Below are 27,715 nucleotides of genomic sequence, written 5' to 3'. Positions count from 1 at the left end.
AGTCTCTGGTTTTGTCGTTCAGTTCTTTTATTTTTGGTGTAGTTTATGTGGTCATCTCTAGTGTTGTGCATGAACGAGTTCAAAAGAACGCATTCATTGAACACATTTTTTCTGTGAACTTTAAACAACAACACATTTGTAAGTAAAGAACTTGAACGTGAACTAGTTCAGACTGTGTGAAATGAACGACGAACATCAATGCTGAGGTCCAATTAAACGTTACGGAATTTGTTTTCTCTTGATGATTCGAGTGACACGACCTGTTCTCGCACTTGGATTGTCTTGACCCGATATGATGTGCAGCCAATCAGAAAGCGAGGTGATGGACGCACGGCGCGAATTGTAATTCAAAAAGGCTTACCAGAAAGTCCAGTGGTTGCGCTGTCTCCACTCCTTTAAAGAACGCCTTTTCTTATTGTATTGTTTTATTCCGTGTTACAACATCAAGGGAACATAGCAAAATAAGAATACTTTTTTTCATATTTGTGTACTCAGAGTTTTTGAATATTCACTTCCCAATACAGAGGCACTCCTAGTTTACAGGGGTGCATTAGTTGATAGAAAGTAAAAAAAAGTTTCTGTTTAAATGCAGTACAACACCATAGCCTTTTTGTATACGCAGTATTTCAGCACTTTAATCTGAAACGTTAGTACTGCAAACTGACAAAGATGCCCATCTGTCACACTAAATTTTTTTTTTTTTTTTATGCGAGATTTCTTTTCTGGTCCTTTTCTAGATCGAGAAACATTATTGGTGCAACAGACAAATAAACCAAAAATCTTTTTTCATCCTTTGTCCTTATTATATATGCAAAAACTTCCATTTTGTGTGATAGAATTTAAGATCTATAGTGAACAGTTTTAGGATAGAAGGTAGGCGTAGCGATTGAAGTCAGTTTGAAAAACAAGTTCAAGCTTTCATTTCTCACCTAAAAAAAGAAAAATTAACTAGTTCAAAATTGAAATGTGAACTATGAACACAAACAGTTCATTTTGAACATTTGTGAAGTGAACTTTGAACTAGTTCATGAAAAGTGTGAACTTGAACAACACTGGTCATCTCATTATTGGTTATTGCATTTACTTTTATAGTTTAATCTTTATAGTTTTATCATCCTTGATCTTGTTTTCCGCTTTTTAGATTAGTCACATTATTTCCTAGTTTTTACCCTTTTGTTCACATTAATTATTGTTTGTCAAGCATGTCACATTTTGCACCACTGGTTTTTCCGTCACTTATTTATCTTTCCCCGGTCTGCTTTGCCTTTGTCTCACTGCACTCTCCTTTGTCTTCCCCGGTCACACCCCCTTCCAAAGCCTTCCTTCACACCTGCACCTCATTACACCTTGGTTAACCTGCTCCCTATTTAAGCTCTCACAGTTCCACAGCTCACTGCCAGATTGTTGATTTCGTGTCACTTTCCAGCCTTCGTACCGTGCTCCGTTTTGGCCTGCCTGTATTCTGACTTTGCCTCGTTTTTGAGCTCAAGTTTGCCTTTGCCTCCGCTAGCCCATAAACTGTATTTTTGACCTGTACCTGTTTATTGAACTACATCTCATCCTCTCACCTTTCCGCTACCCTTGCCTCGCTGCTGGATCACCTGTGTACCGACCCTCTGCCTGTTGCACTTATTAAACCTTTTTGAACTCTATCAGTTATGTGAGCTTGCATCCACCCGGTTTGTGCCACGCCTGATACAGCCATGTTCATGGCCAGATTTTTTGGTTTTTTTCTTCTTTTTTTTTACCCTGCATAAATGGTGACAGCACAGGCTGTGTAACTGCTCTCCCGTCTTTATCTGAATCCCTGGCTCTGATGCTGCTGCCCCAAATGGCACCAGCAACAACACTATTGTAGAACATCTCCAACATCTTGCTGCACACATTGAAGGATCTCAGCTTCCTCAGGAAATAGAGTCTACTCATCCCCTTCGTGCACACAGCGTCAGTATTAGATGCCCAGTCTAGTCTGTTGCCGATCACCACTCCCAAGTATTTGTAGTCCTCCACCACCTACCCCCTGATCCTAAGTGGCTGTAAAGTCGTCGTCTTCCTCCTGAAATCAATCACCATCCCTCTGGTCTTACTCACGTTCAGCCTCAGGTGATTTCTTTCAGACCACTCCACAAAGTTGTCCACCAATGTCCTGTACTCCCCCCCCCCCCCCCCCCCCCCCACACACACACACACACACACACCCAACAACAGCTGAGTCATCAGAAAATTTCTGTAGATGACATGACTCAGTTGTACTGAAAATCAGTGGTGCATAAGGTAAAGAGAAAAGGGGAAAGCACAGTTCCCTGAGGAGCTCCTACGTCACTGACCACCAAATCAGACAGGACACTGCCCAGACGGACAAACTGTGGCCTGCCTGTCAAGTATTCAGTGACCCAGGAGACCACTGAGTCATGGACACCCATCCCCCGCAGCTTCACCCCCAATAGCAAAGGCTGAATGGTATTGAAGGCACTCGAGAAATCAAAGAATGTGATTCTCACTGTCTCTTCCACCATCCAGATGCATGTGGGCTCGTTGCAACAGGTAGATAACGGCATCCTCGACTCCTAAATGGGGCTGGTAGGCAAATTGCAAAGGGTCCAGAGATGACATCACCTGTGGCCTCAGCTGGGCTAGGACCAGTCTCTCCAAGACCATCACGAGATGTGAGAGCGACTGGACTTTAGTCTTCGAGGCTCGGTGGCCTTGACTTCTTGGCAACTGGAACCACGTAGGATGTCTTCCACAGCAACGGGTCTTTCCCCTGACTCAGACTCAGGTTGTACAGATGTACCAGTACAAGGGACAGCTAGTCAGCGCAGGTTTTCAGGATCCTGGGTGTGATGCCATCCGGGCCTGCCGCCTTCCTCTGATGTAACCTTTCCAGCTGCCTCTTAACCTGGCCTGTCGTCACCGTTAGCTGGGGATGTTTACAGTTGTCTACACTGGAGGGGGAGGAGGTGCTGTACAGGAGAGCGCTGCTGGATGGATTGAGCAGTTTGAGACAGTGTAGGGGGAAAACACCAAATCAATATTTTTGAGCCTTGCCTTTACTGATGAAGAGTTCAGATGCAAAACCCAATAAGTATTTTTCTCTTTAAATGGAGAAAAATGGAGTTGAAAATGATTTAAAAGAAACCATATCTGGAAATGCACAGAGTTTCATCAATAAAATGAAAACACTTTGTTCAAATTCTTTCATATTTTGCACACTGATGTTCCCCTTGACAGCCAAGTACATGTTGGCCTCAACTACAAATTTCTGGTTTTGGAGATACTGGGTTTGCATCTGAACTCTTCAAATGTATTCCATACATTTGAGGGCGGCTGTAGAAAAGGCCTCAAAGTTAGGGCGTAGTATGTTTATGATGTGATGTTTATAGATCAGGGATTAAAGTAGTGAAAAGCAAAAAAAGCTGAAATCAACAAAGACATGGACAAAGCGCGCTGTGTCCGAGTGCTGCAGCCTGGTGCAAAGGTGACAGATTTTTTTTTTTTAATATATATTTCCATGTGAGGACAGGTAGGCAGAGACACGCGCCTGAGGACAAAGGTTGTCAGTTCATGTCCTTCCAAACACGGAATGTGTTCTCAAGCTGGGACGTCTTGGAACACAGATCTTTACAGCCGTGGCAGTGAGCGGACCCCCCGTCCATTATGTAGGTATTGCCATAATTATTTATATAACTGCCCTGGCGATGGTTTCTGTGTTTGTAATGTGTGCGCTGAGCTGCCCTCCAGCTGTCAGTGTGCTATGATCACCTGACAGGCCCCTCTCTGTGCTGTGTGCGATCCGACCTGGCTGTCTGGCCCCCATGTGATCAGATCTGTACGTACATATAAGCATTTCATGCAAGTGTGCTTCCCCCCCGCACACCAGATGTGCTAGGGGGAGTGGGGGACACAACACACGCACACACGTGTGAGACACATGCACTACGTGTGTGGCTTTTTGCAAATTTCACATCCAGCTCGACAGTGATCATCTGCTGACTGTTTTCATGATGATAGAAAATGTGTGGCCATTCGCACTAAGTGCCAAATGAGCGGTGTTAGATGTTTGTCTTTCAGCCGCTGGTGTGCGCAAACAGTTGTAGCAACAGGTGTTGGTGGCCGCTACGATTTTACACATTTCCTTCTTCGACCAAATTCACACTATATGTGAAGGGGCCCTGAGGAATGGCAGCTGCCGTTAAACAACACAGACGAAGAAAGGGTACATTCAATTTTCACCACACCATCACATTTTGAAAGAAGCTTGTTCTGTGTCAAAATAAAGACATTTTATATATATATATATATATATATATATATATATATATATATATATACACTCAACAAAAATATAAACGCAACACTTTTGGTTTTGCTCCCATTTTGTATGAGATGAACTCAAAGATCTAAAACTTTTTCCACATACACAATATCACCATTTCTCTCAAATATTGTTCATAAACCAGTCTAAATCTGTGATAGTGAGCACTTCTCCTTTGCTGAGATAATCCATCCCACCTCACAGGTGTGCCATATCAGGATGCTGATTAGACACCATGATTAGTGCACAGGTGTGCCTTAGACTGCCCACAATAAAAGGCCTCTCTGAAAGGTGCAGTTTTATCACACAGCACAATGCCACAGATGTCGCAAGATTTGAGGGAACATGCAGTTGGCATGCTGACAGCAGGAATGTCAACCAGAGCTGTTGCTCGTGTATTGAATGTTCATGTCTCTACCATAAGCCGTCTCCAAAGTCGTTTCAGAGAATTTGGCAGTACATCCAACCAGCCTCACAACCGCAGACCACGTGTAACCACACCAGCCCAGGACCTCCACATCCAGCATGTTTACCTCCAAGATCGTCTGAGACCAGCCACTCGGACAGCTGCTGAAACAATCGGTTTGCATAACCAAAGAATTTCTGCACAAACTGTCAGAAACCGTCTCAGGGAAGCTCATCTGCATGCTCGTCGTCCTCATCGGGGTCTCGACCTGACTCCAGTTCGTCGTCGTAACCGACTTGAGTGGGCAAATGCTCACATTCGCTGGCGTTTGGCACGTTGGAGAGGTGTTCTCTTCACGGATGATGCGAAGGAGATGTGTTGCACTGCATGAGGCAAATGGTGGTCACACCAGATACTGACTGGTATCCCCCCCAATAAAACAAAACTGCACCTTTCAGAGTGGCCTTTTATTGTGGGCAGTCTAAGGCACACCTGTGCACTAATCATGGTGTCTAATCAGCATCCTGATATGGCACACCTGTGAGGTGGGATGGATTATCTCAGCAACGGAGAAGTGCTCACTATCACAGATTTAGACTGGTTTGTGAACAATATTTGAGGGAAATGGTGATGTTGTGTATGTGGAAAAAGTTTTAGATCTTTGAGTTCATCTCATACAAAATGGGAGCAAAACCAAAAGTGTTGCGTTTATATTTTTGTTGAGTATATATATATATATATATACACATACATACATACATACACACACACACACACACTTAGTGGTTTCATATGGCGAGATAAACGGAACATGGTAAGTAAGTAAGTAAGTAAACTTTATTTATATAGCGCTTTTCGCAGACAGGGGTCACAAAGTGCTTTACAAGGTAAAACAATAAAAATATACAGTAAAAATACACACTCAGTACTAAAAAAATTTTTAAACATTTATTTAACATAGAAACAAATTTTGACAGGAATCCATATACAAACAAAGGTTTTTCAGCCCTGCCTCTGCTGTACACTCAACCTGGTGGAGTTAAGTACATTAAAATAGCTTATAATGTTGCACTCTTACAAAGAGAAGTTTAAACCTACCAATAGTGAGTTGCAGCCTGTGACCAAAGCAATGCAGCCTTTCCCAGTTGTTCAGAGTCACTGCTTTCACCACATTTGCGGCGTTGTTGCCGGTACTGCACACTTGAGATTCTTCCCTGAGACCACATGATTCCAGCGCATCCTTTAATCCTTCTGCTATCGCTTCACCCGTATGCTCATCAGGGAAATATGAAGTCTGTAAGCACCGGCTGGCCAGTTCCCACTCATCAATTATGAAATGGATCGTGAGGCTGATATAAGGCTCCATGGTGCGGCTCGACCACAAGTCCGTAATAGTTGTGAAGTACTTTAATTCACAGAGGTCTTTTTCAACTTTCTCTCAGAGCTGGCTATACAGTTTGGGCATTTCTGTCTCAAAGTACTTGCAGCTTGACACTACGCATCATGGGTAAAGGGTTTTACCTTCTTACACTTATCAACCATCTGTTTTATATGTATCGTCCATGAAAAAGTCCTATCAAACCATAGGCACAGGTATTTAAATGACTCAACCTTCAAGGTTTTACCAGCAAGTTGTAATTTCAGGCCCGGTAGTGTTCTTTTCTTACTAAACAGTACAAATTTAGTTTTATCCTCTGATATCCTAAAACCCCATTTAAAAGCCCACTCTTGGGCTGTATTTATGGCTTCTTCCATCATATTCATAATGTAAGGTACATTTCGCCCCCTTTTCCAGATTGCCCCATCATCCGCAAACAGCGCCACACTAGCATAGCTTTGAACGTCCATGAACATTCCGCTAGCCATAATAGAAAATAATAAAGGACTGATAATACTCCCCTGTGGAGTACCGTTGTCTACTTGATAGCAGTCACTCAAGATGCCATTTACCTTCACTGTTATTGATCTATCAGACAGAAATGCCTTAACCCACTGAAACATTCACCCCTTAATGCCCAACTGGTTTAACTTAATTAGAAGGCCATCCTTCCACAACATGTCATATGCTTTTTCAATATGACGACGCTGCTTCCGACTGTAGATCTTATTAACACTCGTTCCTCGTCGATACTTCCGACTACCGCACCAAAACAAAAGCAAAGAAGGAAAGTCAGCATGAGTACCGTATACCGGACGGCTCGACTGAAAGGCACAGGATGTGCAGGAGTCTAAAATAATCGCAGGAGTGTGCAGGAGGCATGACAAAAATGCTGGTGTGCCATAGTGGCTGCTGTATCACTATTACTTTACTAAGCCATATATATTGATTTATAACACAAAACTGTCAAAAGGGACAATAAATATAAGTGTAAAGCTGAATGAATATATCATCAGAGCAGTAAATTGATTTTGAACACAACGCAGGCCGCTGCTGCGTTCATGTACCGTTGGAAATTAGATTCTGTTTACTTGGATTTTTTTATGTGGGTGGGGAGGTCAGCTTCACTGGGCTCAGACACCTTATATAGACAAGAATTAGTCTTTTGTGTGGATACAATAAATTAATTTACCAAAAATAAAATGAAAACCACGCTCCTGCCACATGCAACTGCTGAGTTTGAAACAACAAAAAAAGAGGCCTGTAATTACCGACGATACCCAACGCAGCAGCGACCTGACGAACCCGTGCAAATCCTTTCTCCACCCCCACCACCCCAATCAAAACTCGGTCACAAAAAGTATTTAAAACTCAAAATAATGAAACGAACGTCAGCAGGGAAAAAGTAATAAACCACTCACAAAATAGCCTCTTCTTCTTCTAACGATTTCCGGCAGGCTGTACGCTAAACAAGCGTAATGCTGCCCCATCCGGTCAACATCAACCACTTACACTATATTCTCACGTAGAAGTTGGTGGAGCGAAGAAACCTAGTAACAACTCAACTGGGACTTCTATCCGGAGGATCACAAAATATCAAACGAGGAGCTCCGCACCTCACTGCTCCTGCTAATTAGCGTCATTAACGTCACCTGCCGCCTCTGGCATGTCTAAATTTCCATCAGAAATATAGCCAAAATACTAGTTGGTCCTTAAGCAGAGTCTCACCTCTTTAAGATAAGAAGTTAAGGAAAACTTTGGTCTATTTTAGGACACAAGCGTCGAGAAGTTTTTTGAAATGTGTAAGTTAAACACTCGGTTCCCACTGGGGGCAAGAACCGAACAAGCAGCTCTGGCGCCTCTAGAGGCTGTTCAGTGTAATGACGAGGGCGCCACTCGATTTCTGAACAGTTTCTTCAGCGAGTTTCTTCTGAAGCAGAATCACATGATACGTATTTTGTCGTATGACACTGATGAGCGGACCTGCTCCAAGCGAGTTTCTCTGAGGTTATAGCTGTAAAAACAACTCAACCAGGAGGATGGCATGCTCCGGACGCTGATTAACCACAGGACTGGATCCGATCTGGAGGATGGACTGTTGGGGAGTTCTGCGTGTGATCGCCACCGTTTGTCTCCTCGGTGAGATTTCAACTTTAAAAGTGTGTGTTGGCGGGGAACCAAAACCAAAACGCATGTAATCCTGCTAGAGTTTGAGAGCCTATTATGGGCAGATAATAGCGGATAAAATTAAAATTCCTGCAGATGCGACAGCACATGTAGATTGTTGAAAAAAGCTTTCATAAAATCTGATATATTTATTTATTTATGTGCTTGTACTCATCCGTACGTTGGAATCTCTAGGTTTACCATATTTAATTTACAATGTGATCTTCTACATGTGAAAAACCGCCATGAAATTTAAATTTTGAGGAGTATGCATTTCTTATTATTAATCTTAAATTGACATAAAACTTGCTGTAGTGTTATTGCAAACTGTCTAGGCACTATATATTTTACTGATATTCATAATTATAAATTTTAAATTCGATTGTCTCCTTATGTCTATTAATTTGAGGGAGAAATGTTGCCAACCAAAGGAGGTTGAAGTGGAGAATCCACATGACCATTTTTCTGAATATCATGGGGGTGTGGCTCCTATTCAACAAGTATTAACCTAATAAGATTACTGCAACAATGTGGCCTCTGTTTTGCTTATGTGCTTATTCCACATTTCTCAGGCTAGTGACAAGTGAATGGAAATAGATCTACTGCCCATCAGTGACGTTTGATATTATGTTGATATTTTTTTTTAAAGCTACAGTGTGTAGGATTTAATGTCATCCAGTGGTGACGTCGTAGATTGCATTATGTTGTTGTGTTGCCTTTTTTCCCCTTTGTGTTATTGCTTCTTTATCTAAGGCGATTTGCGCCACCTTTGCCTTCTCTTGTGATAATCAGTATGCACCATCCTCCTTATTAGCCTGCGCGAGCAACCAGTAACCCGTGCATAGGGGAGCAACCACTTAGTCTTCTTTTTTTTTCTTCAGTCTTCTGGGCAGTTTGGTAGCCAAGCAGTTAGGGTGCTTGCTTCCTAATTGGGAGGTTCTCACTTTAAGACCACCTGTATCCATTCTCCATGTAACATGGAGTTGCATTCAGGAGTCAAACTTGTGTCAAATCAGTTGTGGTCACTGAAAAAGCGAGAAGCCAAAGCAAAGCCGCCTGTTCCTTTAATTGGAAAGGAGCTGCTACTTGCCACACCCCCTTTCCAATGGGTCGCAGATCAGGAGTAGTGGAAAGGCTTAAGTCTGTCTTTTTCTTCACAAGGACCAGCTCCAGCTTCATGCCTCACAGAGCAAGCAGCAGCTCAGAAATAGACTTCTGTGACATATGTCACAGAGGTTAAAATGAGCCATTTCATGTCTAAATGTGGGTTGAGGCAGGATAGTTTCTACCAGCAGAGAGAGAATTGTGGGACTTTGAGGATGAACAACTTGAAATGCCAACCATATGTGACTGCAAGAGGACGGTTTTGTACAATATATCCCCTTCAAAAAAGTTCAGAGAGCTACCAAACAGGCAACAATAGATTACCAAGAAGGTTTCATAACAAGGTGCGTGCAAACAAAAGGTCTACTTTAATGCACCTGTCTGAACAAGCCCAGACATGTCCCACTGTGTCAACATCACTATTTCAACTAATATATAAAATAATTTTTTTTCAATTATTATTATTATGCTAAAAGATGCCAACATGGCCCAAAATAAGAGATTCACTGGTCTTCGCCTGCTCTACCAGCGTTCAAGATTTCAAAGTAATCACAGGTAATAAAGAAATCTTATCCACGGCCGTTGATAAACCGGTGTTGGTAATCCTTTGTTTTATTCATCATTTTGGATGAGACAACTTATCCAAAGATCAATGTTTTCCAACACGCTAAGTGTCGATCAAAACTCTAATTGCAAAAAGTCCACTTCTCTCTAATGTGTCATTTATTTCCAGGCAGGGTGGAAAGTCAGACAACACTTCCTCCGGCTGTGACCAACACCACAGTCAGTGAGAATGTGACGAGTCCGACTCCGACTCCCCTGATTCTCAGCACCACAATCCCAGGCTGTTTGGGACTCAACACTTCCAGTTGTGAGCCTTGTGCACCGGGGTCCCGATATGACAACAGTGAGTCTCTGTGTAAAACAGATGATCATTAAAAAAGATACTTTTAATCATTTTGGATTCTGTTGCTGGCTGTTTGTAGTAACCCAGAACAAAACTCTAACTTGTGAACTGAACTGTGCTGATCTGTTGGACTAAGAATGTACAATTTCTAATGAAGAAAAGATTCTTTGTTCCCCAAGATACCCTGTTCTGTTCCTGCTGTCCTGACCTTGGGCTGTGTCTATTTCCTGGTGCGTGCCCGCCGTGTAGCAGAGGCTTTTTCCAGCCACTGGTTGGGCAGCAGCAATGTTTACCCTGCAGCCCTGGCTTCTACTCAAAGTAAGGGTGCAGACGTTGCTAGTATACTTCTTAAAAAAAAAAAAATCTATTTTTTTACTTTGAATGGTATTGACAGTTATCATTTTATGCCTTCCATGCAGTTTAACAGGGAGTCCATTATGTCAGCCCTGTCCTGCTGGATCATTCAGTAATGGAAGTGGTTCTGAAAGCTGCACAAGATGTTCCCCAGGTGTGGTGATTTAACTGTAGATACAAACCTTTGGTGACGTATTCAACCAGGTCAGGTCACATCTGGGAACACGTGCTTTTGGTCCTGGATGGAAATCATTCGAGCAGACAACCATTCCATTAACTATCTATCCACTCAAATCAGGTGGAACATGGGCGTGATCTTGGCCTTCTTCATCAACTGGGGTACTCAAAACTCAGGTGCCTACTTGCTGGATTATGCACAGAGAAACACACCACATGTTGTCACTTGTAATGGGAGTCTTTGGTGGATCCTTGGGTACAGCTGTAATGACTTTATTTCAAAGGAATGGTTCCTTATGGAGACCTAGATGAAATGTACCACTTGCATTGTGAGAGGAGAGCAACCATGGCATTACATCCATGTGGGGTGCTTCCCTATGGATGATCTAGCATTCATCCATAGGGAATCCATAGCATTCATGTTGTAGACCTCAACTGGAAAAGGCCAAAGGGAAGTCCACGTCACTCGGTTGTCACAGATAGATGCTGTTTGCAGGAGTTTGGGATGGGCCGGTGGTCTATCCACAATAGTTGCATGATGTAGTGGATGTGACACCAGCACATGTTCCCAGATCTGACCTACCAGTTGCTAGGTAGCAACTGTGGCTCAATCACTGTGACTTTATGGTGGAGGTATCATACCTGGCTGCGTCACATGTTTTCCTTTAGTGGAGTAGAATATTTCTTGTACAGTTTGGGTTGATGTTTTATTAGATGGGTAGGTACATCCAGACATATTTATTAACAGATTAGTTGATATAAGAAAGGAAAAAAGTATCGGCAGATCCCAAAGGTTCCAGTATCTGTGTTGTATCGTACATGAAAAAGTGGTATTGGACTCCCAAAATTTCCTGTATATTTGTATTGTCAGTTGTGTTGGTAGCATGGCCCAAGCAGTGTGTCACCCCTTTGAGTCTGGTCTGCTTGAGGTGTCTTCCTCAAATCATCAGAGGGAGTTTTTCCTTACCACTGCCACCTGTGTGCTTGCTCGAGAGGGTTGGTAAGGTTAGACCTTACTTGTGTGAAGTACCTTGAGGCAACTTTGTTGTGATTTGGCTCTATATAAACTAAATAAATTAAAATGAATTGGTACCATGCCATGCAAAATCATTTTCAGTCATGATCAAACCCTAATGTGATGGTGGTAAACTCACTGAAAGACTGTTGTTGAAAATGACAAGAAAACACAACAATAAAATGATTTCCAGTTGGTCACACTCACTCAGTCATCTTCAATGGCTAATCCAGGACTAAAAATCGGTCTGCCTTTTGCATCTGCGCGTAATTGTGCAAGTTCTCCTACTTAGAAAGATGAGAGAGGTATGTAATTTTCATCATAGATACACTTCAACATGAGAGCCAAAACGAGAAAAAAAATCCAGGAAATCAAATTGTAGGATTTTTAAATCATTTATTTGTAAATTATGGTGGAAAATAAGTATTTGGTCACCCACGAACAAGCAAGATTTCTGGCTCTCACAGATCTGTAACTTCTTCTTTAAGAAGCTCTTCTGTCCTCCACCTGTTACCTGTATTAATGACACCTGTTTGAACTTGTTATCTGTATAAAAGACACCTGTCCACAGCCTCAAACAGTCAGACTCCAAACTCAACCACGGCCAAGACCAAAGAGCTGTCGAAGGACACCAGGAAGAACATTGTAGACCTGCACCAGGCTGGGAAGAGTGATTCTACAATAGGCAAGCAGGTTGGTGTGAATAAATCAACTGTGGGAGCAATTGTAAGAAAATGGAAGACATACAAGACCATTGATAATCTCCCTCGATCTGGGGCTCCACACAAGATGTCATCCTGTGGGGTCAAAATGATCATGAGAACACTGATCAAAAATCCCAGAACTATACGGAGGGACCTCATGAATGACCTACAGAAAGCTGGGACCAAAGTAACAAAGGCTACACACTACGCAGAGAGGTACTCAAATCAAGCAGTGCCAGGCGTGTCCCCCTGCTTAAGACAGTACGTGTCCAGGCCCCTCTGAAGTTTGCCAGAGAGCAAATGGATGATCCAGAAGAGGATTGGGAGAATATCATATAGTCAGATGAAACCAAAATAGAACTTTTTGGTAAAAACTCAACTTATTGTGTTTGGAGGAAGAAGAATGCTGAGTTGCATCCCAAGAACAACATATCTACTGTGATGCATGGGGGTGGAAACATCATGCTTTGGGGCTTTTTCTGAAAAGGGGACAGGACGACTGATCCGTGTTAACGGAAGAATGATCGGGACCATGTATCATGAGATTTTAAGCCAAAACCTCCTTCCATCAGTGAGAGCATTGAAGATGCAATGTGGCTGGGTCTTCCAGCATGACAATGATCCCAAACACACCACTTGGTCAACAATGGAGTGGTTCCATAAAAAGCATTTCAAGGTCCTGGAGTGGCCAAGCCAGTCTCCAGACCTCAACCCCATAGAAAATTTGTTGAGGGAGTTGAAAGTCCATGTTGTCCAGCGACAGCCCCAAAACATCACTACTCTAGAGGAAATCTGCATGGAGGAATGGGCCAAAATACCAGCTACAGTGTGTGCAAACCTGGTGAAGACTCACAGGAAACGTTTAACCTCTGTCATTGCCAACAAAGGATATGTTACAAAGTACTGAGTTGAACTTTTGTTATTGACCAAATACATATTTTCCACCATCATTTACGAATAAATTCTTTAAAAATCCTACAATGTGATTTCCTGGATTTTTTTTTTTTCTTCATTTTGTCTCTCATAGTTGAAGTTTACCTATGTTGAAAATTACAGACCTCTCTCATCTTTCTAAGTAGGAGAACTTGCACAATCAGGGACTGACTAAATGTACTTTCTTTTTTTTTTACCCCACTGTATAATTCAAAACACAAGAACCAATATATAAAGTGTGTTTGCTGTTCTCAGGTTTCTTTTCATCGGAGCAGAGTTCCACTTCATGCACACCATGTCTTCAAGGACGTTTCTGCAAGTAAGTTGTGTGTGAACTCTGCTTGGCTGTTGTTGTTGTTTGAACTGAGATCCAGAGTTGAATGTTGGGAATCTAATAATATTAACTCAAGCTATTCATTTACATAATGACCAAATCTCACATCACATGCTTCCAACTCATGGTTGTGTGGTTTCTATCTGAGATGTGCATGATCTCTCTCACACACACACACACACACACACACACACACACACACACAGTGCCACTGGTGTATCTGCACAATCTGTAATCTTGGAAAAGGTTTATTAGTGAATGCACACTTTGCCTTGGTTTGTTGCAGTTGTTTCATGTCATTTTATAATCTACGAAGAGATGGCAAGTTGATAATTACAACAGACGACAGAGGGGAAAAACATGAATAATGCATGTTTGCAGATTTGTTGTTTTGAGTGTTCTGTCAACCAATAATTGTGCATCTGCAGTTTATTATCTCGGGTAGGTACACAGACTTCATAATCAGAATACAGTAGTGTTCACAATAATAATAGTGCTATGTGACTAAAAATATTAATCCAGGTTTTGAGTATATTTCTTATTGTTACATGGGAAACAAGGTACCAGTAGATTCTCACAAATCCAACAACATCAAGCATTCATGATATGCACACTCTTAAGGCTATGAAATTGGGCTATTAGTAAAAAAAAAAGTATAAAAGGGGGTGTTCACAATAATAGTAGTGTGGCATTCAGTCAGTGAGTTCGTCAGTTTTGTGGAACAAACAGGTGTGAATCAGGTGTCCCCTATTTAAGGATGAAGCCAGCACCTGTTGAACATGCTTTTCTCTTTGAAAGCCTGAGGAAAATGGGACGTTCAAGACATTGTTCAGAAGAACAGCGTAGTTTGATTAAAAAGTTGATTGGAGAGGGGAAAACTTATATGCAGGTGCAAAAAATTATAGGCTGTTCATCTACAGTGATCTCCAATGCTTTAAAATGGACCAAAAAAAACCAGAGACGCATGGAAGAAAACGGAAAACAACCATCAAAATGGATAGAAGAATAACCAGAATGGCAAAGGCTCACCCATTGATCAGCTCCAGGATGATCAAAAACAGTCTGGAGTTACCTGTAAGTGCTGTGACAGTTAGAAGATGCCTGTGTGAAGCTAATTTATTTGCAAGAATCCCCCGCAAAGTCCCTCTGTTAAATAAAAGACATGTGCAGAAGAGGTTACAATTTGCCAAAGAACACATCAACTGGCCTAAAGAGAAATGGAGGAATATTTTGTGGACTGATGAGAGTACGAGGGTAGGCTGAAAAGTTCTAAGGCTCACTATAATGTAGTTAATGCATTACTCCTTCATGGGGAGCCTTAGAACTTTTCAGCCTACCCTCGTAAAATTGTTCTTTTTGGGTCCAAGGGCCGCAGACAGTTTGTGAGACGACCCCCAAACTCTGAATTCAAGCCACAGTTCACAGTGAAGACAGTGAAGCATGGTGGTGCAAGTATCATGATATGGGCATGTTTCTCCTACTATGGTGTTGGCCTATATATCGCATACCAGGTATCATGGATCAGTTTGGATATGTCAAAATACTTGAAGAGGTCATGTTGCCTTATGCTGAAGAGGACATGCCCTTGAAATGGGTGTTTCAACAAGACAATGACCCCAAGCACACTAGTAAACGAGCTAAATCTTGGTTCCAAACTAACAAAATTAATGCCTCGCAGATGTGAAGAAACCATTAAGAACTGTGGTTATACAACTAAATACTAGTTTAGTGATTCACAGGATTGATAAAAAAGCAGTTTGAACATAATAGTTTTGAGTTTGTAGCATCAACAGCAGATGCTACTATTATTGTGAACACCCCCTTTTCTACTTTTTTTACTAACAGCCCAATTTCATAGCCTTAAGAGTGTGCATATCATGAATGCTTGGTCTTGTTGGATTTGTGAGAATCTACTGAATCTACTGGTACCTTGTTTCCCATGTAACAATAAGAAATATACTCAAAACCTGGATTAATCTTTTTAGTCACATAGCACTATTATTATTATGAACACTACTGTATATTTCATATTCCTAGGCTTTAATATGTATATTCAGGGGTGCACATAACTGGTACTCATCATGCTCATGTGTGCTAAAAATTATTGATGCACAGCAGACAGCACACAGAGGGAAACACCTTTCCTACAATCTGTAGGACAGATTGACCTTGACCTTGAACAGATTGATAAATTAGAGCACCGCACTCAGAGCGCAAACCTCTGCCAACAGTAGTTTTCAATTCCATAAATTTTTACCTTGGAAAAAAATTTCAAGGTCAAAGTCCTGTAAGAATTGCCTTTTCATGGGCTTAAATGTAATACAAAATATAGATCAAAAGAGATTTTCAAATATCTGCTAAATCCACAATCCGGATCAGATCTGGATCAAACTTTGACAGGCGATAGTGAGTGTCAGTCTCCACATCACCTTTAAATATGAGAGTGATTGGGGCATGTTTGGTTAAGATATAATGTAAAATATGCATTTGGGGTTTTCATTATTAAATTTAAATGGCCACAAAATGTGTAATCTGGATCAGATCCCGATCAAATGTCGTCAGTCAATAAAGGATACCATCCCATATAATGCTCTCAAATATGATAGAAATTTGATCTTTTTTGACAGAATTATGAATTTTTGAAAATTCTTTCAATGTTAAAGATTGGGATTTTCCTGACTTTGCCCTTTGACCTATAACCTTGAAAATTGAATCAGTTCTTGCCTATCAGGATATGAATCTTCAGTAATTTTTTTTTTAATGATATATGAAAAATTGTGGGTTACAGGCTGTTCACAAGCAGACAAACAAAGAACCAAGTGAAAACATAATAATAATGAATGAGTCCATCAGGAAACAGTTTCATGACTTGATTATTCAAAAACAAGAAATGCTATCATCTTGTAAGCCTACAAAGTAAAAGGGTATGTTTTTTGCGATTAGTGGGGCAAGCCTTTATTTAATGGGTCAGTCAGTCAGCAGGTCTGAAAATTTTTTGTAACTCTAAATACTACTGCATATTCACCTCTGACATTTTGAATTTAGATAACTGAAGGGGAAGGACCAGTGCACCTCTTATTTTGGGCCATGTTGGCATCTTTTAACATGTACAATGACCATAATATAAAATAAAGACAGACAGACTAGTGAAGTTGCTTGTCGAGCCTTGCTGCTCATTGCTGGATCCTGTTAGAATATACCCTGTACCTGTTTGTTACCTAGACACATCTGGAGCTGTTGCAGGGAATAATTTTATTATCATGCACAAGGAAATTAAGGAACAGGCATCACTTTTATTTTGTTGTCACATGGTGGAGCTGGTGCTTATCATGGGATAACCATGGGTGCAAATGGGTATCGGGGCTGATATAGAACTTACTGTAATCTGAGCACAAAGTAAGGCGCAGGGTGCAAAGGGTTTGTGTTTTTAGTAAATATCATGGGTTCATTTTGGGCATAACTTGAGTTACACTAGTCAGATAGTCATCTCTTGTTTCCTTTGAGAGGCATGTACTCTTGAATATCTCACATTTAGATGGCCAAGTTGGGTGGCGGAAGTGAGAGGTTGTCTGGCGAGGGAACATCCGCATGCAAGGCGTTCATTAGATCAGTTGCCAGGGCTGCATCCACTGCCATCATGCTCCTACCCCCTTGGAGCCACCTAGGAGATAGGGTGTGAAGAAGTTAACTCTATAGGCCCTGAGGCCCATTGGTGCCACTGCTTATTCCTGATTCCGTAGCATGAAGCAGATGCACAACTCTCCCCGGACAGAATACCAGTCCATCACAGGATACTTCCCAGCCAAGTCCAATGAAGATGAAGTGACTTTTCTAAGAATACAGAAGGGTAATATGACTAGGAATTGAACCCAGGTCCACATATTGGTAGCCCAAATCCTATTGCATTGAGCTGCCCGCTCTACATCTGTCAAACCTGCTTCAAAATCTAACTAGCTTGACCCAAAACTTGCTGTGGCACCACATTGTATTACAATCTCTTCACTTGTTTTTGCTATATCCTGCTGACAGACAGACAAGCATACCAAGCCAAAAATACTACCTCCAGGAGATGAGAAGTGTTTTTGTTTCCAATAGTTCCTCTGGCTGTTCCCACTGTCAGATCTGCCCCGGAGGTGCAGAGTCCCTGCAGGATGCTGCAAAAGCATGCACGCTGTGTCGGCCAGGTAGTTTACATCTTTCAATCGCAAAGCTAAAACTTCATGATTTAACATTTCTCAGAGCACTGTAGCTCACAGTATATCAGGAGAGAAGCAGGTGCGCTGCAGGCATCCAGCTGATGACTGGTTTTTGGACAGGTATGCACAAAGCTCCTCATGAGAGTAAGTGTGAAATCTGCAGCAGTGGCTTCTTTCAGATCCGCTGGGGACAGGAAAGCTGTGATATCTGCCCAGAGGATCACTACTGCCCCGTGAGTGTGAAAACAACCCGTTTATCTTTGAATGATCGCCTTGCTTGGTTTGGTGACCTAATATGTTGTTGTCACAGAGTCCAGATGTGAACCCCATTCCTTGCCCCATTGATGCCTTCTGTCCAGAAGGCATCTCAGCACCGCGTTACTGCATGGAGACCTTCTTCCGCAAAGCAGGAAACACCTGTGAAATGGCTCCTGTAACTATTGCTCTTTTAGTTATTGCAGGTGGTGGTAAGTAACTGTGCTTTCACAAAAAAACCCTGTTAAAGCTACAGTGAATGGGATTTAGGATTGTTTTTTTGTTGTTGTTGTTGTTGTTAGCAAAAAATTGAATGCATCATTCGTAAAAATCTGTTTATTAGTGTATAAGTACCTGCAACAATGAACCAATGTGTTTAGCTGATTTTAGAATTGGACCTTCATATCTAAATGGGAGTGGGCCCCCTGATGGAGGCTGCCATGTTGATACAGTAACCCGAAACGCATACGAGGTCTGTGAGAAAAGTAACGGACCTTATTATTTTTTTCAAAAACTATATGGATTTGAATCACGTGTGATTACATCAGACATGCTTGAACCCTCGTGGGCATGCGAGAGTTTTTTCACGCCTGTTGGTTACGTCATTCGCCTGTGGGCAGTCTTTGAGTGAGAAGTGGCCCACCCTCTCGTTGTTTTTTTCATTGTTTAGGAATGGCTGAGAGAATGTTGCTTTGTTTGAAAATTTTTTCAAAAACTGTAAGGCACAACTGAGTGGACACCATTCAATAAATTCAGCTGTTTTTCGGTGAAACTTTTAACGGCTGATGAGAGATTTTGGTCTGTTAGTGTCGCTATAAGGACGGCCCACGGCGCCTGACGGCGATCTGCGCTCCGAGGTGGCGTCATCTCGCTGTTTCAAGCTGAAAACTTCCTAATTTCAGGCTCTGTGGACCCAAGACGTCGTGAGATAACAGAGAACTTTCAGAAGAATTCGGGATCAGGAGTTTATCCAGACATTCCACTGTTAAAGGAGATTTTGTAATGAAAGAACGTGAGGGCAGATTCGCATGTCGGGCCGGACCCGACCGCGGGGGGTCGCCACAGGAAAAACACCTCTGTTGGAAACCTTAACGGGCAAGTTGGAACATGCCCAGCTGTTAAACAATTTCTCAGATACTCACTTGTTGAAAGCCATCAAAAGCTGCCTGAATTTTACCAATGGTTTTCAACACGGAGGTGTTTTTCCTGTCGCGGCGCAGACGGATTTGGGGCATCGTCACGGACCCGACTCGGCAAATTCGTCCGCACGTTCTTTCATTACAAAATCTCCTTTAACAGTGGAATGTCCGGGTAAACTCCTCATGGCGACCTCTTCTGACACTTCTCTGTTCTCTGACGACGACCTGGGTGAACAGAGCTTTAAATTAGGATGTTTTCAGCTCAAAACAGCCAGACGGACGCCACCTCCGACCGCGCTGCGCCGATCCGCTTTGTGGGCTGTGCTTAAAGCGAAAGAAACTCCACAATCTCTCATCGGCCGTTAAACCTTTCACCGAAAATCAGCTGAATTTCTCGAATAGTGTCCACACGGATATCCCTCACCGGTCCTGAAAAAATTTGATAAAGCAACGCACGCCGTCTCCCTGCAGCGTCTCAGACAAAGAGATTCTGACGGGAGGGGGAGTCCACACCTCACTCAAAGCCTGCCCACAGGCCAATGACGTCACCGACAGGCATGACAAAACTCACGCATGCGCACGAGGATTCAAGCATGTCTGATGTAAAAACATATGTATCAAATCCATTTATTTTTTGAAAAAAATAAAAGGACCGCTTTTTTTATCACAGACCTCGTATACTTGCTGGTACCGTCTAACAAGTTTGAGAATCCTTATTATTGTGAAATGCGGGAAACAAAACCTTGACAGGTGACAGTATAACATAATCTGCAGTCTCACCACTAGATGACACTCAATCCTACACACTGTATCTTTAAATATCAGTATATTCAGCACCCATTAGGATTTGATAGGATAATGTTTGCCACAATTATTCATTATCTTCCACTGGAAAAAAAAAGCTGAACATATCTCACTGTGTTCAGCAATATGAAATAATTTTTACATTGTATCGTTCCCCCCCCCCCCCCCCCCACACACACACACACACACACACACACGCACACACAAAACCACCACCAAAAATCTCTGGATCCACCCTTGTCCCACACATCTGATGGAAATCAACCTGGTTTTTGTGTAATCCTGCTGAAACACAAACTTTTTGTTGACATACTCATAAAATAAATGCATCAAAAATAATATTTTGTATGTCTGGTAGACTTTTACCCAATAATGTATTTCTTAGTTTTCTCTTTTGAACTCATGGAAATATTCAGTATTTTTGTGCACCCTGGGAATGTGGGATTTAATTTCCTTTGCACTAACATTGTGCACAAACAGGACTCTGTGCAATTGCAATCACTGTGCACGTGTTACTGTGTGATATGTTATCCAAACCTACAGGTGGTAAATTTCCACATTATCCTCTGGAATTTGTCCTGTCTACCTTTCAGTGGCTTTACTCTTCATTATTTTAATGGTGCTACGCCGACGCAGAGATAATGACCGAGACCTGGCTGCAGCTCAAGCTCCATTATTACCCAAAGAACAGTCTCCGCGGAGGTACTACGCCATCCCCTGTGACGCAGAACCCGTTTACGCCGGGTGGTGAGCCAAAAGACTTCAGCTTACAGCTATGCTGAAGTGCTAGAACATCAGCTGAGGTCAGACTTACAAACTCCTGGACCACCTTGTTTTGGAAGTCCACCAGCTTTTTTTTTTTTTCCCCTGAGGCATATTTGGATGATCTTTTTGAGAAACAGCACTTTTTGTCATTTTGTAAAATGACGCTGTTACACACAGACAGGTGACAAATGAAAGCAGCAAGAAGGCGCACTCAACGGTTATGACCTTGAGTTTGACCTCTTTAGGCCACTCAAGTTTAAAGGTCATATGATTGATAGAAAGGTGATATTGAACTTCATATTGGTGTTGAATAATAACCATAGGTGCATCTGCAACTAATTCCTTTAAATAGCAATTCTAAATGTTCTGTATATGTAAGATTTGCAGGGGTGGTGGCCAAGTGGTTAGTGCACTTGGTTTCAGTGCAGAAGGTTCCCGTTTCAGTTCCCTCCCCTGTCACATTTCTGTATGTAATATGGAGTTGCGTCATGAAGGGCATCCAGTGTAAAACATCTGCCAATTCAACATGCAGATCCACCTTGAATCTGCTGGGGCGACCCTGAGTGAGGGGGGGAAAAAAGGGAACAGCCGAAGGGTCTCTCTTTCTCCATATGTAAGATTTAGGCCTAAATTTGACCCTGTGCTGTGACCTTGATTTTTTTCTTCTTTTTTTTTAAGTGATTCCCCCTCCTCCCCTTCTCAAAATCAAGTCACTTTGTCCTTGCCTGACCCTCAGTCATTCCACCAGGTCTGTGCCACACTAATCAAAATTCTTAGTGAATGCTGGAGTTAAGATGTATTGAAATATATTCAGTTTTTGGGTTTATATTGCTGCACTTCCAGCAAGATGTTATACGGGGGGTGGGTGGGGGGTACCCTGCAGACTGCCATCAGACGCTTTCCTACCATTCTTCCAAAATATATTCCCTCATTTGGTGTTTTGATGATGGTGTTTACAGTTTGCTGTTTAACATGTCAGTCCAAAACCTCCCACAGGTGTTCGTTTGGGTCGAGATGTATTTTTCTCTGTGACACAGAGCGCAATTGGATGTTAATTGCTTCATTGTATGACGTCGTGGACCCATGTGGAAGCCGCTTCATTAGCTGTGTGTGTCCACACACATACTCAGGTTTTGTCTGTATTTTGTCACCTGTTGGTGCATGAACATTTCCTCTTCTTGAACTGGTGATTGGATTATGAACATTATGCTGGAACGGTGAAAATATCATACGTGACTCAAGTGGCTCTCATGTTAGAACATACCTTTTTTTTTTTTTTTTTTTTTTTTTTAAAGGTTTTTGATTCACTGTGCACATGTCTGCTGATGTTGTGGGTGATCCCACTATCGCATGTATGTCTTTGGTTACAGAGCGGTGTAAATGGTGTAAACTTTGGTTATGTGTGGGTTTTTTTTTTCATGCATTTTTCTGCAGTAAGCTACATCATATTGTCTGTAATTGCTTAATTTTTTTTCACCTGTTTTTAAGACTGAATTTTTGTTTTAAACAAAAACAAATAAATGGTGTGAATCTTTCTTTTTTTTTACTTATATTTCATGATATACTGAAAAAAGTGAATAAAATTAGTGTCACAATAATGTCAATTTATATGTTTCCATCAGTGTCTTGGTTCTATGTTAATAGGTAATTGTACCCCTGGGTACGAGGAAGGGTGAAAGCAAGTAAAGTGAAAACACTTATTTGCATTGTGGTCCATACATAAAAACCAAAAGCATACATTTGTCAATAGTAGAATATGAACAAATATGACAATATTTAAAAAAACGTAAAACAAGTTAGCAGTACAAGCACACATAGTTAAGATACGAGATAAAATTTGGTGTGTAACACAAAACAGGTATAAAACTAAAACTACTTTAAAATAAATATTTACTAATATTCATTGATTTGCCAAAATAATTAAATTATTGTTCTCAAACTGCTTTTTCTCTTCCGTGTGGAGCTCAAAATTAATTTTCATATGGGTTCCGGGTTCAAATCCCACCCCTGCCACATTTCTCCATGTAATGTGGAGTTGCGTCAGGAAGGGCATCCGGCGTAAAACTTGTGCCAATTCAACATGCAGCTCCACCTTGGATTTGCTGTGGCGACCCCGAGTGCAAACAAGGGAGCAGCCGAAGGGACTTACTAGAATATTTTGATCACTGTAAATTGAGTTTTCTTTTTTTTAATCTAGTGAATACAATACGCGTGGAAAAACATGAAAAAAATTCTTAATAAATCTACAAGAAGAAATTAGATGTTCTGTGGTGTCAATGTCCGAGTTGCAGAACAGGGCACACGCACGCGGACACACACACACAAAATAATCCAAATTTTGCTGTTAGCGCGCAGCCTACTGTTTGAATCGTGTATTGCAGCTAACTGATTATTCGAAACAGTGTTCGTGAGCCAGGTTCGTGTCGAACTTTGGTGTTTCGCATGTTGTGACAAGTTTGACCCAATGAGCTTCCGTACTGACTAAGGAAACATGGCGGCTGCTTTGCTTGGGAAGGTCTCCGGTATGTAGTCACAATTTATCACCTTTCCATTTTGATTTCTCTGTTTTCTTAAATATAAAATGTGCATTTGCTCAGTGTTGGAGTTGACGGAAGTACTCGTGCAGGTATGTGTGGTGTCCTCTGACGTGTTTTTGTCGTACAGGCCTGCTGAGGCCGCTGTCGGGCTTCGTCCGGACACCAAACGTTTGTCTGTCCGTCTCCGTCATCCGCAACTCGCCGCTTCTCAGCTCCGTGGCCGCTTTCCGCGCCCCTCTGCGGACTGTAGTGTGGCAGCCGCCCCGCGACAACATCCTGCAACGGTACCTACTGACCAGTGGGGGGCGCTAATGCATATGGAGATTTTCTCTGAAGTGTATCCTTGATGGGCAGCACGGTGCTTTAGTGGTTACCACAGTTGTTTCACAGCTAGAAGGTCATTGGTTCAATTCCCACCTGTGGCCTTTCTGTGTGGAGTTTGCATGTTCTCCCAGTGTTTATGTGGGTTCTCTGTATGCTCCAGCTGCCTCCCACATCTAAAGACCTGCAGGTTAGGTGGATTGGAAACTTTAAATTGTCCATAGGTGTGTGTGTGTGTGTGTGTGTGTGTGTGTGTGTGTGTGTGTGTGTGTGTGTGTGTGTGTGTGTGTGTGTGTGTGTGAATGAATGTGTTTGTTTGTCTATATGTGGCCCTGCAACAGACTGGCGTCTTGTCTAGGGTGTACCCCGCCTCACGCTCTGACTGCTGGGATAGGCGCCAGCCCCCCCCCCCAACCCTTAATTGGACTAAGCTGTTATAGATGTGTATACTTGATCAAAAATAACTTGCACAGATGGAGGGTACAAAGGGAACATCAAGTACAGAGTGGATTTATATTAATTTTCTGGGCTATTTCATGGAGCCTGTCTGATATTTGATGATTCTACAATCCGATGTGTCAGTGTATCAGTAGTATAAACAAAGATTTTCGTGAAAATTTGTTTTGTGTAGTTTTTGTAATGAGTCTTCACAAAGATAACATAATGCACTTTGAAATTAAACTTGTTTTGACATTAACAGCATTTGAACAACGTTTGAAAATATTAGTTTTGATAAATAAGATTGAAATATATTTATTTACTTATTTATGCAGCCAAACTCCTGTGATGAAGCTAATTGTAAAAGGTCCCTGCGTTGCTCTCGGAAGGACAACAAAAACAGAATCTGTACCAGTGGACTTTATATGCTGTTCATATCACACATACACACACATCTGTTTTGTAGTACTTTGTTGGTAACCTCCACATATGTCAGGAGAGATTCCACATACCCAGGGCACTACATGTATTTCAAATCTGCATCCTTTATATTTGTTGCAGGTTTTTTTTTTTTTTTTTCATTCTATTGAGGGATGACTAGCCCTGTTGTGTATTTCACGTGACAAGTAGCAACTTACCACAAACACATTTTTATGCTGCTAAGGCTCCCTTTAGACAGGATGGCGGCAGTTGTGAGTCTGTCATGCGGCTTAAAACCCACCCAATCCACAGAGATGACGCGAAAACACCTTTGTGTAACCACTTCAGTGGCCCTTGTATGATGTTGTCTCACATGGAGTTTGTGCACTCTTTATACAGAGATCTGTTTTTTGTTTTTAAATTGCTGGATCATTGTGTCCGTTGGGTGTGATATTGCTCTTTCTTTTCTGAGTTCATGTCCAAACTCAAGTCACTTATTGTTATTGTGGGTGATCTGCTGTTGCCGTGGCGAAAACACAGTGGTCCTTGGGCGGCCATGGGGTACCCTGTGAGGTGTTTTTTGCGTGGCCTGTGTGGTATTTATGTGTCTTTCAGGCTTGGTGACTTCTCCGGAAATCAGGTGCAACTTCATACTTTACAGTAACCATTGTGACAATGGCGGTTTGTGATAGGACACCGAGCGGAAATTGTAAGGTCTGACTGCTTCTTTGGTGTCATGCAGTGTTCGACACAATTTCATGTCTGCACAAGGACCGCTGGACAGACCCCGTGCCTGTGTAAAGGGGGTTTATGTCACATTCTGTCTGCTGATTGTGTTCCACAAATGTGTGTTGACAAAAGGGAAGCTGCAGAGTGCCCTGTGGTGGACAAACAGTGCAACTGCAACACTCATGTCACAGTTGGGGAGTCCTTTGACCTCGATAACCTTAACCTGGGATAATATGGGTAGCAGTTTTCAAATATTCAGCCTGTATAGCAAAAAGTAAAATAAAACATGAATTGGTTTTGTTGTTAACATAGTGTCAGAGAGTACAGTACATTTTGTGATTTATTGAATACGCATTCAAGTGTTGCACCTTTACTAAATCCTTGTGTTGTTGCAGGGTGTCTGCGCTCATTCCCACTGTGACGCAGCAGCCAGTCAGAAACCTGACGTATTTTGGGCTGAGAAAAGGCAAAAGGAAGTCAGTGAAAGCTGTGACGAAAAGGTTCATGAGGCTGCACTGCGGGCTTTGGATCAGACGCAAGGCACGGCTCATTTACTGTTGTCTGCTAAAGCCACTGCCCTGGGTGTGTGACTGCTAAAAACACTCTTGTTCCTTGTCTTTGACTGTCACCAGGCTGGATACAAGAAGAAACTGTGGCAGAAGCTACCCGCCAGAAAGAAGCGCCTCAGGGAGCACGTGTTTTGTAACAAGACACAATGCAAGCTTTTGGATAAAATGACAACTTCCTTTTGGAAAAGGAGAAACTGGTATCTTGATGATCCATATTTGAAATACCATGATCGTGTCAATCTCAAAGTGTAATCTTCCCATTTGTTCGGCTGCTCTTGCTCTGTTTAAAAAATATGATTTGTTGTATGAAGTAAATTCGTTTTTAAAATGATTTTGCTTAGTTACTTTTGTAAATCACACATGATGTTTTTACTTTTACCTGCTGCGATGTTGGCGATTGTCCTGGATCAAGACTTAAGATCCAATTTCAAAGACAAGACACAATTTAAAAGGCTCAAACCGCATCCAAGATTTGTTTTATTTAATGGCTGCGAAACAATGAACAGAAATTTTTAACCCAGTGGAACAATAAATAGCAATAAACCATCATGTCACCACATCACTGCTTTTTCTTATATAATTCACAAATTGAAATTTGTTTTGACATTCTGGCCTGCCAGAACCAGTTTTCGTAAGATATTTTACTAAAGTGAGATTTGTTTTCAAAATAAAGGAAAGTCGGTGACTGTAAATAAGACATTTTGCCCCTATCTAGAGCAACTAATAGCAGTAAGATTTCTGATTCACAAAATAAGTAAAAATGATAAAATTGCTCACCAGCAAGGCATCTAGAGGTCAACAATTTCACACATATTTTTTTAAACAAATATGCCATAATCATGCAGGTATGACGTTAATGCTCTACACACAAGGATACAAATCTACAGAGCAACATGTATTTTTTTGTTTACTTTTCATGACTTAATAGAAGAAACTCACCGCCAACACTTAACACTGATACTAATAATGTTGAAACACAGTTCTCTGCAACAGGTCTGATTTCCCTGTTTGTTTTTTTTGTTTATATATATATATATATTCCACCCCATTTATCCATTAAAAGGACATTTCATGTGCATAATGAATGTATCTACAACATCAGAGTGAATCACATGTAAACAGAACGTTTGTACCTGAGAAGCTTTTCTTTCGGACCACCTTAAATGAAACATGCGATGAAAATTGTACTGCACAGGAGTGTGTCGTGTAAAAAGTAATCACAGGTCAGTGAAATGAAAACACGTAGAACATATATAGACAAAAAGTGTGTCAACTTATTCCCAATATTATAATTCGCCGCAAACCACTGCAGCCACTCTTGTTTGTATTTCTACAAATTAGAAGATAAGAATGGTTTTTAAGCGTTTTCAAACACGCAAAGGAAAACCCATGATTGTAACAAATCCTACTTTTTGTCATCTACAGTAGTGTTCAGAATAATAGTAGTGCTATGTGACGAAAAAGATTAATCCAGGTTTTGAGTATATTTCTTATTGTTACATGGGAAACAAGGTACCAGTAGATTCTCACAAATCCAACAAGACCAAGCATTCATGATATGCACACTGTTAAGGCTATGAAATTGGGCTATTAGTAAAAAAAAAAAGTAGAAAAGGGGGTGTTCACAATAATAGTAGTGTGGCATTCAGTCAGTGAGTTCATCAATTTTGTGGAACAAACAGGTGTGAATCAGGTGTCCCCTATTTAAGGATGAAGCCAGCACCTGTTGAACATGCTTTTCTCTTTGAA

The 27,715-nt window shown here is 41.5% G+C and overlaps 2 protein-coding genes across 3 annotated transcripts; both read left to right on the top strand.

Annotated features, from left to right (window-relative positions):
- The first annotated feature begins 164 nt into the window (after positions 1 to 164).
- On the top strand, positions 165 to 26,525 carry mrpl35 (mitochondrial ribosomal protein L35). Of its 2 annotated transcripts, XM_034195237.1 has the most exons (6): positions 165 to 176; positions 2,961 to 2,965; positions 23,422 to 23,474; positions 23,617 to 23,773; positions 25,793 to 25,937; positions 26,030 to 26,525. In XM_034195237.1, the coding sequence occupies exons 3-6, from the start codon at positions 23,444 to 23,446 to the stop codon at positions 26,216 to 26,218; spliced, it is 522 nt and encodes a 173-aa protein (XP_034051128.1). In that variant the 5' UTR covers positions 165 to 176; positions 2,961 to 2,965; positions 23,422 to 23,443; the 3' UTR covers positions 26,219 to 26,525. The 2 variants fall into 2 exon arrangements, with proteins under 2 accessions (XP_034051128.1, XP_034051127.1); XM_034195236.1 differs by lacking the exons at positions 165 to 176; positions 2,961 to 2,965 and having other exon boundaries at positions 23,359 to 23,474.
- On the top strand, positions 7,921 to 21,234 carry si:dkey-21a6.5 (multiple epidermal growth factor-like domains protein 9). The gene is made up of 9 exons (XM_034195235.1): positions 7,921 to 8,238; positions 10,103 to 10,276; positions 10,456 to 10,594; positions 10,696 to 10,784; positions 13,715 to 13,778; positions 17,889 to 17,977; positions 18,110 to 18,222; positions 18,300 to 18,456; positions 20,781 to 21,234. Exons 1-9 carry the CDS (start codon positions 8,190 to 8,192, stop codon positions 20,936 to 20,938), a joined length of 1,032 nt encoding a protein of 343 aa, XP_034051126.1. The 5' UTR covers positions 7,921 to 8,189; the 3' UTR covers positions 20,939 to 21,234.
- Positions 26,526 to 27,715: the final 1,190 nt, after the last annotated feature.

Source organism: Thalassophryne amazonica, chromosome 19, assembly GCF_902500255.1.
Source record: "Thalassophryne amazonica chromosome 19, fThaAma1.1, whole genome shotgun sequence".
NCBI lineage: Eukaryota > Metazoa > Chordata > Actinopteri > Batrachoidiformes > Batrachoididae > Thalassophryne > Thalassophryne amazonica.
The sequence above is the reverse complement of the archived record's forward strand: the minus strand, read 5'-3'. Positions and strand labels throughout refer to the sequence as shown.

Excerpts from the sequence above, each read along its gene's own strand:
- mrpl35 (XM_034195237.1), top strand. The coding sequence starts at position 23,444 with ATGGCGGCTGCTTTGCTTGGGAAGGTCTCCG. Across the intron at positions 23,774-25,792 it reads CGCGACAACATCCTGCAACG|GGTGTCTGCGCTCATTCCCA; the intron begins GTACCTACTGAC and ends GTGTTGTTGCAG. Across the intron at positions 25,938-26,029 it reads GGCTTTGGATCAGACGCAAG|GCTGGATACAAGAAGAAACT; the intron begins GCACGGCTCATT and ends GACTGTCACCAG.
- si:dkey-21a6.5 (XM_034195235.1), top strand. The coding sequence starts at position 8,190 with ATGGACTGTTGGGGAGTTCTGCGTGTGATCGCCACCGTTTGTCTCCTC. Across the intron at positions 10,595-10,695 it reads AGCCCTGGCTTCTACTCAAA|TTTAACAGGGAGTCCATTAT; the intron begins GTAAGGGTGCAG and ends CCTTCCATGCAG. Across the intron at positions 18,457-20,780 it reads TTTAGTTATTGCAGGTGGTG|TGGCTTTACTCTTCATTATT; the intron begins GTAAGTAACTGT and ends TCTACCTTTCAG.